Raw genomic sequence first — 13,664 nt, 5'->3', positions numbered from 1 at the left:
CAAAACATTCTCTAGTGTAGTCTATGATCTGATAGTAATAATCTCTCTCTTTTGTTATTTGTTCCAAATAGAACATCATTTTCTGTTTTCTTTCTTATGTAACAATAACTGGGATCATAACATATAATGGTTCTGACAAGTGTGATGCGAGTCAGGTTTAGATTTTAATACAACATTGCCACAGTAAGTTTCTTACCAAACGTAAATGATTCTGGTTGTACTTGTAAATAAGTATAAGAATTAACTTTCACTAATTTCCTAGAACATTTATTGTTTTTGTATACATTAAGTTTTATTAAATGGTAGAAGTTTTAAATTTGATAGTGCCAGTTCTTCCAGGTAAAGATAATTTTGTTACTAGGTATAAGGTATAATTATTGAGAAATCTGATAGCATACTCTTGCAAATTTCCAATCACTTGGAAATTTTATTTTTCATTGATATGAACTATAGTTAGATCAGTGTTATTGTATGTTTTTGAAGATGTCTAAATGATTTTATTTTAATATTATATATAAACATGTATGTATGTGCTTTTACTTATGTGATAATCCATTGGTTTACAATTTCGTTTTTGCTTATATTTGGGATGAGTTGTCATGGCTGAAGTTAAATAATGAATTTGGTCTAAAAATAAGTCAACAAATTTATTAACAATACTTTTATAAAATCTTGCTCTGAACTTCCAAACCAAGGATTGAATTGATGACAAAATAATTTAAAATGGCTACTTTTTAAAATAAATCTGAAATTTTATAATTACCAGGTGGTAAGATACAGTTATTAATGAGATTACCTCCATCATCATTGTGATTTGTAGCTTCTATATTTTGTTTGATATTGTTTTATTTGAATAACTTCAAGTTGATTTTCTATCTGACATATTAGAAAGGTTGAGTGAATAGTTCATACATAAATTTGGCAGTTTTTGTGGCTAATTTTGTTCTCACCCAAATGATTTTGTCTTTAACAGTACTATATACAATATACAATAGTACTATATACTTAACAGTACTGTAGTATTGTTTGATATAATAAAAACAGACGTCTTGCTGGCTGTTATAAGATTAAAGTTTTTTATAAATCATATCTCTTACATAGGTACAGATTAATATCAGAAAAAAATAAAAAATTATAATTTTTGACCCTAACAGATAAAATTGTCTTTTCTGATATGACAAAGTGGTGCAGATGGTTAAAACAGAAACTTTCTAAGCAGGTGTTCAACATGTTAAACGCCTGTCTCAAACTGTTATTTAAATGCTACTGTCCATGTTCTTCTTGCTAATCTAATTAAAACAACCTGCATGGCAGTCCAAGAAAATAACATGGCACAGGCAGACTCATACATACAAGGGAAGCAGGTGCCTATGGACCCTAAATCATGAAAGTTGCACTATTTGTGAGAGATCTCTGGATTATCATATGAATCTGTCAATTATAGTATATTACACTGAACTAAAGTAACTAGATTTTAAGATTTCTGAATGATAAATAATAACATATTATAAAGCACTATTTACACACAAGAGCTAAAAATGCACTTTGCTCACGTATAGGTATGTAGAAGTATTATATTTTTAAATTACTGAAAGTCTGAACGTTTTATAGAGCTAAGATAAAAAAAATCTTGTAAAAAGATAAACATAATTAACTTTATAAAAAGAGGTTGCAGATTAAATATATCTCATTTTAATTGCAACAGTTCTCGATTGATGTTGAAAACATTCAGTATAATTAGATTATACAAATTGTGTATTATACAGTATTCTGATCTATGAACTTATTACAAACCCTTTTTTAATGTGTCGCATTACACATTTTCCACACAAAGATTGATTTTCTTTGTGAAAAATCACCATAAAATTAAATCAGCAAAACCATAAACTGTGTAAGCTCTGGATTTGATGCGCACATTTTATGATCTACAATTCGAGATATTGCTTTTATAATGCATTATTCTAACAGTGTTATGGTTGCTACTTTACCTCAAGTTTATGCTTCCAAAATTGTATATTTTATAGAAAACACTTAGTATTATGTTATTTATGTAATATTAAATAAATGTTTATATATTTCTGTTAGTTATATATTTTAATTTTATAATATATATCATAATTTTAATAGATTACTTCAATTAAATTAATGGAAAATTTAATTTTACTTGTATTGATAACATAGTATTTGTGTATACATATATCAACATTTTTTTTAAAAATTGTTAGTTTGTATATAGTTTAAATCTTTGTGTTCCTGGAAGGCAGTGCAGTCAGCTTCCTTGATTTAGTATTTTTAGAAAATTGACAAAAACCTTAATATTTAGACCTGATTTTGTTTTAACAGAACCATCTGTACTATGACACTGGTGCATTGCAAAAATTTATCAAATTAGTATTTTTATTACAGTCTTTCTTTAATTACTGTTCCTACAATTAGATTTTTTTTACGGTTTAAATACTCGTAATAATGTTTTAATTTATACAGTCCTGGACAAAATTAATGCATCATGTAAGATTTTTCGATAATTGTAAAAAAATCATGTTTATTTATATGTCTGGTTCATTTCTATTATTGTTATTCTTTGTATCAACATTTGTAATTTTGTAAAAAAGAAAAATTACCAAAAATAAGATAAAATTTGCATTAAAAACACAAAGTTTTATTTAACAAAACATTATTGAATAAAAATGTGTTCCATATTTAGTTAGCAACCTCTTGCCTTGATTACTGCTTCCATCTGTCTAGGCATACTTCGAACCAAGTTTTGAATTCTTTCTGATCAATTGTATGACACTGATCAAATTTTGAAGATACACTGATTACGTTATCGAACACCTTTTTTAAGCATAACCCAAACGTGCTAAAAAGGATTTATGTGTGGGCTATTGGCTGGCCAGATCACACTGTTGACACCTACTTCAAGGTACTCTGAAACCCTTCTAGCAGCATGAGGTTGTATATTATTATCATGCATGAAAATGAATTCTTCTTCAATAAATGGAGCAAAAGGTACAAGTTCTATCTTGCACTACAACTAGCTCAATACAGACATTGAAAGAAATGCCACCCCAAAAAATGTTGGATCCTCCTCCAAATGAAACTGTTGCCTTCTCCATATCTGCTGCCGCCCATCCAAAGACAACAAACATATTCTAGTCTCATCCGTGAACAGTACTCGCTTCCATCCAATGTTTTGTTGACTGAAGCGAAGTCTGACCACCCAGTGTAGTTGGGTAAGTAGTGGTATTTTTTTTTGCAGGCTTCCCGATTGCATAGTCCTTACTCCCTAAGAATTTTTCTTACTGTTCGGTCTGTTCAATGCTTGTAATCTTACAGTTTTTCAAAGTAACAATTTTCATGAAATTATCACTTCTGTAATCAGTACAGTGTGGACGACCTTGCCCAGTTGATCAGCATACTCCTAATAACTGAGCAACATGTCTCAGACTATAACCCTTATTAAGTAATGTAGTAGCCCTAACAGCTTCCATTTCACTTGAATTTTTAGCTGTGTGTAATTATGTACTGTACTCACTATGAAGCATACCAACAAAAATAATTTCAACAAAATTTATAGAGCACACACTCGAACCAGCAGAACAGACCACTCTATGCTATTAAAAGTACAGAAAATGAGATACGAAATGTTTAAATAGTTAAAAATATGAAAAACCATTGTTTTCCAAATTCATCATTTTATTTGCAATCACTTCTAAATTAAAATTATTTAAAGTGGTGGATTAATTTTATTGAGGACTGTAGAAGTTGGGATAACACTTTTTCCTCAGCTACTTTCACTGCAGTGCTTGTATTCTTGCCTGTCAGGAAAACATGCATGTTTGGTATAGCTGTGCACATTGTGTGCGAGAGAGATAAGACTGATAGGACAAATGGAACAGTTAGATAGTCATTCCTTTATAAAAACAGCTCATATAGCTCCATATACTTGCATAGTATAAGATATTTTCAGGTTAGTTAATAGTGCGGTAAGCCAGCCGTCGTCAGCCTACGTGCATAACAATACGCAGCCCACTATATCTTAGTAAGGTTTTTATACCATTCTTATTTAGTCATATACTTAGTGTACATTTAAGAAAATTGAGATACTTACCATGAGTGAAATCAGTCTGTGATCAGTTTCTTGAATAGAAGGAACATTAAATCAGTCTTAGTTCACTGTTGAATTTGCATTGTTTGTGGATACAATGAGCGATACCATAGCATGTAAGATGGCTTAATGAAGGAATCTATAATGTTTATGATGAAAAATCGAGCAGGTATGACAATTTTTGATTACTAATGATTTGGTGCGTGCAGTTGACAAATTAAAGAACAAACAATTCACCATCACATCTCTTTTCATGTATTTTCCATAAACTTCACTTTTGCTTCTACATGAAATTGTGTAACTTCATCTTTTTTAATATCCCTTCCGAATTTAATTTTTGGAAAACCTGTATTACATAATTTTTTATTTTAAAAGTTTAATTGTGAGAATAATACCAACACTTGAGGTTCCTACATTTGAGTCCTTAAAAGCATTAATGGTATAATCAAAGTTTATTGTTTGGAAAAATTCAGTGATTTAGAAAAAAAAATCTTAAGTATTTTTATTTATCAAAATTTTTAAACTGCTAAATTCTCAGAATCATGTTTGTTAACCTTACATCATTCTTTCAAGGCCCATTCAATGTTTATTACTAGTCAGCATAAATATCAGAACTGTGAATGGTTCAAATCCACCAGAAGTATCCGCTTTTACTTAGGTCTGAACGTGATTCCTGCAGGATTACAGAACAGCTCGCTGGGAGATATTCTGAACACTAACTCTCCTACTGGTTGAATTACATTTCTTTTAAATGCTATATATCATTTCATATACACTTTATTTTAGTTAATTGTAAGCTAGCTTTGTATTAAAATTTGTTTCAACTGTTTTGACGCAATCTTCTTTGACTTTCCTAAGTATTCTTTCAGTTTGTAGTATTTTAAACCCTATCTAGTCTTTACACAGTATTTCATTAAAACTTTGCTGCCTTTTGTAAGTATTGCTTACTTAATTTACGTAAGCTTCAAGGAACTATGTTAGCAGTCATATTGTTACAATTAATTTTTATTTACCATTTTTTTACATTATGTTACGTGCGAGAATAAAGTTCTAATGGTTTCATGTTATAATGTATGAATCTTAAAAGGTAGAACCAAAGTAATGGAAATGTAGAAAATGCAATCTCCCAACTTTTGTCAAATACAGATTCAAATTTGAACTTTGTTCTATTCATACGCTGGCTGCTTGCTTGATGCTTATCATTTGATTTTAGAAGGGAGTTTGACCAGTTATTTCGCATTTAATGCCATATTATTTATTAGTTGTATTATTAGTAGAAAATGCAATCTCCCAACTTTTGTCAAATACAGATTCAAATTTGAACTTTGTTCTATTCATACGCTGGCTGCTTGCTTGATGCTTATCATTTGATTTTAGAAGGGAGTTTGACCAGTTATTTCGCATTTAATGCCATATTATTTATTAGTTGTATTATTAGTAGAAAATGCAATCTCCCAACTTTTGTCAAATACAGATTCAAATTTGAACTTTGTTCTATTCATACGCTGGCTGCTTGCTTGATGCTTATCATTTGATTTTAGAAGGGAGTTTGACCAGTTATTTCGCATTTAATGCCATATTATTTATTAGTTGTATTATTAGTAGAAAATGCAATCTCCCAACTTTTGTCAAATACAGATTCAAATTTGAACTTTGTTCTATTCATACGCTGGCTGCTTGCTTGATGCTTATCATTTGATTTTAGAAGGGAGTTTGACCAGTTATTTCGCATTTAATGCCATATTATTTATTAGTTGTATTATTAGTAGAAAATGCAATCTCCCAACTTTTGTCAAATACAGATTCAAATTTGAACTTTGTTCTATTCATACGCTGGCTGCTTGCTTGATGCTTATCATTTGATTTTAGAAGGGAGTTTGACCAGTTATTTCGCATTTAATGCCATATTATTTATTAGTTGTATTATTAGTAGAAAATGCAATCTCCCAACTTTTGTCAAATACAGATTCAAATTTGAACTTTGTTCTATTCATACGCTGGCTGCTTGCTTGATGCTTATCATTTGATTTTAGAAGGGAGTTTGACCAGTTATTTCGCATTTAATGCCATATTATTTATTAGTTGTATTATTAATGAGTATCCATGTACTATTTATTATTATTATTAAAATTTCCACTTTCCCTAATTTTATTTGTTTTTACTTAAAAATGATGGATTTAATTAAACAATCATCAACATAATAATGAAATAGTACACATTTTTTTTACATTGTGAGGGAGATAATATTTCATCTTTTTGTGTCCTTAATTCTTATTTTACTTAATTATTGAATATATAAAATTTGAATTGTTGAATTCATTTTATTGACTTTGTTACTTCTGTTCTCAAATTAAAAATAGTAGTGCTAAACCAAGACGGAATAAAATATCGTAAAAAATATTTATGTTAACTTAAAACAGCCTGTTGTTGCCTCACAAAAAAAAGGTAATCAGCAATTTATTTTCTCTTTCAATTAAACTGTTAAGTTTTATGTTCATTTTATTTTTAAGCCCTTTAAGTTTTTTAATGCCGTGATCATTAAATTAAACAATACACAATATTATGTAACTAAAACATTCTGACATCTTAATTACCACACCAACTCCTCTGTTCCTAGCCCTGATGGGCTTTACCGTATGTCAACTTTTAGACCTCTCTAAACCTTATAACACATCACAGTCATCAAAGGCCTCTTGTCAAGATGCCACCAATGCAAATCCTCGACAGACATTTCCATCAGTGTACTTGCACAACTTTCTATAGTCTTCGTATGGCTTCTTCCAACCATGACCAGCTATCATTACTTGAATTGTGAAAGCACGATCCTCTAATACTGAAGGTTACACAAAAACTCTTTACATATCTAACTTCAATTATAACCAAAACAGTACTTGCAATTTCAGTTACTGTAATAAAAATCTACACAATTTAGGGTTGGTTAATAATTTTAAAAATTACTCAGAAGTTTGACTGCATATTAACTAATGTGGGAGTTTAAAAATATAAAATATTTGATGCAGTTTTTATATTATATTTTTTTAGTTTTTAAATTTATCTGTGATTATAAATTCAAATATATTGTATAATTTTTAAAGTATGAATTTATCTAATTTAACAAGAAGCGATGTGAAGAGAAATGATAACAAATAATACATGAATGTGCACATACACACATGGTAGTTTTATTCTTAGGATTTTGTTATAAATATTTGTATGGATGTAAATTAGAGGCACAAAATAAGTTTGAAAAGTTTAATCTTTTGAATTATATTATTAATTATTTACTTCTAGTCAATATTTAAATTTAGTCATAGCTAAAAATTATTTCTGACCTTAGTTTAATGTGGTACTGTGAATTAAATAATTTTAATATATTAATAAATATTTTGCTCAACTTATGTTTGTTTGCTTTTATTAAAAAAAAAACCTGAAAATGATAAATTATCATTCTAAAATTACAGAATTACCATTCATGATTGTTAAATTAGAAGCAGCGTAGAGGAATCCAAAGAATGTAGAGTACAAGGAGAAAAAAACATTTTAAAATTCACTAACACTGTTCTTTAGGCAGAAGCCAGAAATGAATTATAAAAAATTAATAACACTGAATTATTACTAGAGGATGGACTAAGTAAGGTAAAAATCAAAAGTTGATGGTGCAAGCAAAGAAATGTAACTTAGAAAAGAATTCTGCTGATATCCGAGCATTTTATGGTAGTGTAACAAGTACTACTGAAGCAAAGAGATATTTGAAGTGTGGTTTTACAATAGGATGTTGAAAATTATGTGGGTAAATGAGAGTATAATTGCCAAAAAAAGATAAATAAAGTGAACCTCTTTAAATGAGAGATATGAGCTGAATACGAATATAGAGAGCAGTTATTAAAGTGGTATTCATATCTATTAACATTTATCATTACTTTTTTCACAATCTCCTCTACTACTTTGGTAGTACAAAAAAACTATGATTTTTAAACAATAATTATTTTTTATTTATTTAAAACTAATAAATAAACTTTTATCACGCTCTGAATGCATTTAAGGATTAAGGCGTAACTCCTGTCACTCTTATTGGTGGGGTTTATTAAATTATTGTATTTGGTAATTCACTCATTAATACTGAAGGGTGTTAACAAAATACAGTTATAACAATTACTACGATTACACATGAAAAATAAAGTAATTTAACACAGAATGAAAATTGTTATAATTGTTAAAAAGAGAATACATTATTTAAAACAATCATTTTTTTTAAATATTATTTTTATTAACAAGTATGAATAATTTTAAATATCATCCACTTGTATTGCAACAAAGTAAAACAAATATATACACACACCAAACAGTACAGAAGTATTTTTACCACTAATATATTTATTTGTTAGTAAAGAAATATAAATAAAACATTTTGCTAAATGTACTTAAAACTATTAAAAATAAGAAAGTAAAATGTATAATTTTATTACAGAAATTAATCTAATTTATATTATGTTTATATTTATAACAGACTGACAATCTCTTATATCTCATTATTTTTAAGTATTTGTGGATATTATAAATTAGATGAATACTAATTTACATAATATTTCTTTAAATAATCCAAAATCAATCATAAAATACTTAACAAAGCTAATGGTAATCACTAAAACAAAATATTAGAGCACTCTGGGAGTGAATTGATGTCTATAACAGTTTTTAAAGCAACAATTTAAAACCAAGAACATTTTAATAGAACTAAAAAATATTTTAATTTTAAATAAATAAATGAACAGAATTTTTTTTTGTAATTTTTATAAATACTTTAACATTTTTTCTTTTATTTTACAAAATCATCGTAGTTTTTCTGTTATGATCACATAGTAAGTATCATCATTTAATGGTATTTATGATTAGTATGCTATCTTCAGCCTTTTGCTTTTAATGATGAAATACTGTATTAATTCCTAATGATACAGTTTTAAAATAATTAATTAACTAAATAATAATAATAATAACTGCATTAAGTATTATTTAAGTTATAATTATATAAAATGCAGTTGTTATGAGAATAAAATGCAGTTGTTATGAGAATATACAATGGATAATTGGGAAAATAATATTTATTAATTTTAAGGTTTCTTTCTAAGCAAATGCATATTCTTTTTGATAAGTAAACCTAAATTTAATAGATAAGCATGCACATTAAAAACATAAATTATAAAAACAGTCAAAAGTTATAAAGATAGAAAAAAAATCAAAACTAGTATATATAAATTGTAGTTATTTGTTCAAAAATTTGTACTATAAATTATTTAATGTAACTTTTAATCATTTTCTGATTCAAACCTTCATATTTGCAGTTAAATAAAAATCCCAAGGTCAAGTAAAAACTTCTAACTTTTCTTTTGTATTTAATGCTATATTATGGTACAGTAAGTGAAGATAAATGTCTTAACTTAGTTGGTTATTTCAGTCCAGCTTGTATTGATTAATTTTCTGTTTATAATAATAGTACAAAATTATGGCATTACAAAGTTTCCTCAGCCTGGCAGTCTACATGGCACTAACCCATTCCAACACACACATTTAACCAGAGAGAAAAAAATATTTAAAAGAGGACCTCTATTTATTGAAGTTTTCAGTCCAGATTTAAAATTTCCAGAATTAAAATTTTTTTAACTTAAGTGATTGATTACTTTAATTTTGACCCATAATTTTTTACCATTATTATAAACAGAAAATATAATCAATACAAGCTGGACTGAAATATCCAACTAAGTTAAGACATTTATTTTCACTTACTGTTCCATAATATAGCATTAAATATAAAAGAAAAGTTAGAAGTTTTTACTTGATCTTGGGCTTTTTATTTTACTGCATATATGCTGCAAAATTAAAGTTATATTATGTTTTATATAAAAATGAAGCAAAAATTTGAAAAAAAAATAAGTGAAAGCATATTTTTTTCTTTTTTATAATTACATCTGAAGTAAGTTTCTAATAAACTAAAAACAAAATATTTACAATAAATTCTAAACAAAAAAGATCGTAGCTGATAATGATACTTTTATAATATATAGATACTTTTATAATATATAAATATTATATTATTTAAATTTATTGTAACAATTGATGAGAATAATTTATATTTTAATTTTTCATACAAAAGTAGAAATACATAAAAGAAAATCATCGCTCTGTAATCTTTGTTCTTTGGCTCTTGTAACATATTGCAATTATAATATTATGCTTGCATGAAAAAACTAAACTGTTTAAAAAAACTTATGAAAACATTCCATCTCTAGAACAGAATTGTTGTTCAATGCAACTAAAATTAAAAATTGTGAAGATTCTAGAAATCTTTTAAAGCATTTCTTAAAATTTTCACAATTTCTACAGAGCATAGCCACTCAAAAATAATTACTAAAGTAGTTAAATATATATATAGAAATTAAATATATATATAGAAATAAAGTAGTCATTTAAATTTATTGATATTAAAAAAATAAATAGTATATTTAAAATGTGGCTTTTTCAGATGAATATCATCTAATTACCTACCCTACCTACCTTATGCACGGAGTGTTCTGTCATTTGACAGTGTCCATCTGCTCTTAAAAATTAATAAACAAATAATACTAATATTTACATTCACTATGTTTATTTTACCTATAACACTAAAATACTTATAATTCTTCATTACTGACCAATGGAGTTTTGGCAACCGCAAAAAATACTCTGCAAGAAAACAGCACAAGTTAATCATTCATAAAAAAAAACTTTTTTATGGCTAAAATTACATAGAATTTTAGCCATAAAAAAGTTGTCCTGTGTCCTGTTTCACATAATTTGATAGTAGCTGAATCTTTTTCAATTATACTTATTTCTCTGAATGCAATTATTCCTGTTTCCATGTTATTAGGCACACTTTTATTTTTTGTATTATTGTTGTCATGATATAATATTTGAAAGATGAAGTATAATACCAGGTGATTGAAAAAGGACTTCACAAATTAAAAAGCATATAAAAATTTATTTAGATAAATTTTAATCTTATAGATTCGGTTAGTACTGAATTTGGCCACCATTGCTGACACCAGTGTTGTTAAAAATGGATACATTTACTGTGCAGAACGTGCACGTGTGCGTTTTGGTTTCAAGATTTGCAGTCACCGACTGCACTTCTATATAATTTTCATAGAGTATGGTAGGAAGCATCCTAACAGGCACATATTATATTCTTGGCACCAAACCTTCGTTGTGACAGGCTATTTTGTTAAAACATGCAAAATCACCAGGATGCCCATGCATCCCTGAAGCTGCTATGGATTATCTCAGAGAAAGTTTGCCATGTAGTCTGAAGAAATAAACTCAACATGCGTCACATGAGAATAGCACTCCACAAACAACTGTTTGTTGCATATTACGTAAACAAATGCACTTTAAGCCATATAAACTAACCATAGTTCAACACATTACAGATGATGACAAAGTTGCTTGGCTGCAGTTTTGTGTAAATGATGGATAGAATTGCAGACGATACATTTTTACACAATATAAACTGATGAATCAACGTTTCACATTAGGGGCAAGGTGAACACCTATAACTGCTGAATATGGGATAGTGAAAACCATGAAACTTTGCAGTGCATTTGTAATAGCTCTAAGGTCAATGTTTCTTTGCCCTAAGCAAACAAAGGCTGTATGACCTATTCTTCCAGGAGGTAGCTGTAAATGGTTTACAATTAGCCGTTACTTAATTCGACAGTTATGTTCATTAATTATATATTTAGGTGGGAGTGATATATTTTATAACATTTATCTTGTGAAAATTAAAAAAAACCAGTAATTATTATTCTTTGTATTGATTAAGTATGCGAAGAAAGAGTCTATGTATTACAAGTTAGTTTTATTACAGAATTGTGTGTGTGTAATTAAAATGTATGATATTTATCTTATTGATTTGCACATGACATTTCTCCCGCCACCACCCCATTTGGTCGCCCTAAAGCATAAGACCGAATGTCTGTGCCACAAATGGCTACTGAGCCTTTAATCAGTTTAGCGACCAGTGTCCTAACTTGCTCCTACAGCTAACCTAATTGCATGAGTTAACTAAGCATGGTGCTAACACACCACTTGCTTCGTGTCCCACTGCTCATTTGTCATATATTCTAAAATGAGTAGGCGCATGCCGTCAACTACTAAAATATATATGACATTCAATAAATTAAATTTATCTCGTCAAGACAGCAATTCGCTGGCACACCTATGTCGCCAAATGCCAGCAAGTACCTGTCCACCAATATTAAAGCATTTGGAGCTTTAATAGGCTGATGGCCAGCCATAACTCTCTGGTAGCTTCCCACAGCAGCGAGGTTCTTTCCCTTAAATAAACTACTGATGCCGGTTGAACAAAGCAACGACATCAAGAAACACCCACACTATTCGACAATGCACCTCATGCCACATTGACTCGCTGCTTATGAGTGGCCAATTTTCCCCTTGACCTCAAAGTTCCAGGATGGCCTGATTTCTGGTCCCCCCAAGAGCTGGGCAGTCAAACATCGTATGTTCGTTCGACTGGACCTCCCTGCAGACACACAGCTCATCAGCTGCCAGGCGAAACCGAAACAAATATTAGTTCAAGTTCACGTGGTTGGAGAGCAGCTGGGCACCCATTGCCCTTAAAAACGAAGGAGAGGCATACCATCCCCCCAAGTCCTGTATAAATCTATACAAGGACCTTCCCTTAGTTGTGGTGTGCCATGCATCCATCACGAGGCTGTAAAGTTTCCTCCTCAGGTGGGAGATGGGCAACTGAATGAAATTTAGCAACAGTGTATTGTGGTCCGGTTCGAAACCGCATCCTAAATACCTCCGCCTCCCTGCCTCTTCGCAACTTCCACATGGCCGCCTAACTTTCACCACTAAATCAATTGGGAGAGCCTTTCCTAATACAGTGGTAGCCTCGCAGGAGGTTGTTTTAAAAACACCAATGCATAATATTAATGCTCTGCACTGGGCACTCCTTAAATTCTGAATAAGTCCTCAATTTCTGTCCAACCTATGCGCCCTAACGAATGCAGTATAAGAGCCCATACTTTTGAAGACACCTCGGTACACCATGTACAAATGACAGCCCGCAATCCTTCTGAGCAATCCTCCTAAGCTTGTGCATCACAGAGACGGCATCCGCTGCTACTTGCCTAATGTGGCTGCTAAACAGCAACTTTTCACCAAACACCTAGGTATTTATGAACTCGGCTGATCACACAGTCTTTATACTAATGTGGAGGTTACGACTGTACAATAATTTGTCAGCACCCTTGAGAAGCATAAACTTCATCTTGAAGTTGAAGAAGTCTTTAAATTTTGCATGCCCATCCAGTCCTCTGCGGTCAACAAAACCACCTGCACCTGTGAATTACCATGAACTAACAGGAGACAGTCACTGGCGAAAGCCTGGGCCGTGACTCCTTCTGGGAATGTCAATCCCAGAAATCCATCAAATACCAGATTCCACAGCAGGGGACCGAGAACGGAACCCTGCAGGGCTCTCCTGGTGACGGACTTT

At 30.0% G+C, this 13,664-nt stretch overlaps 1 protein-coding gene across 1 annotated transcript in view; it reads right to left on the bottom strand.

Moving 5' to 3' along the window:
• Positions 1 to 9,945: 9,945 nt before the first annotated feature.
• The window catches only part of CycB3 (cyclin B3), a 64,694-nt gene continuing 60,975 nt past the window's right edge, over positions 9,946 to 13,664 (bottom strand). Inside the window, exon 9 of the mRNA XM_075358592.1 lies at positions 9,946 to 10,825. Within this exon, the coding sequence (XP_075214707.1) occupies positions 10,774 to 10,825 (52 nt within the window). The 3' untranslated portion in view covers positions 9,946 to 10,773. The remainder of the gene's footprint in view (positions 10,826 to 13,664) is intronic.

The sequence above is a fragment of the Lycorma delicatula genome, chromosome 2 (genome assembly GCF_047948215.1).
Source record: "Lycorma delicatula isolate Av1 chromosome 2, ASM4794821v1, whole genome shotgun sequence".
NCBI lineage: Eukaryota > Metazoa > Arthropoda > Insecta > Hemiptera > Fulgoridae > Lycorma > Lycorma delicatula.
The sequence above is the reverse complement of the archived record's forward strand: the minus strand, read 5'-3'. Positions and strand labels throughout refer to the sequence as shown.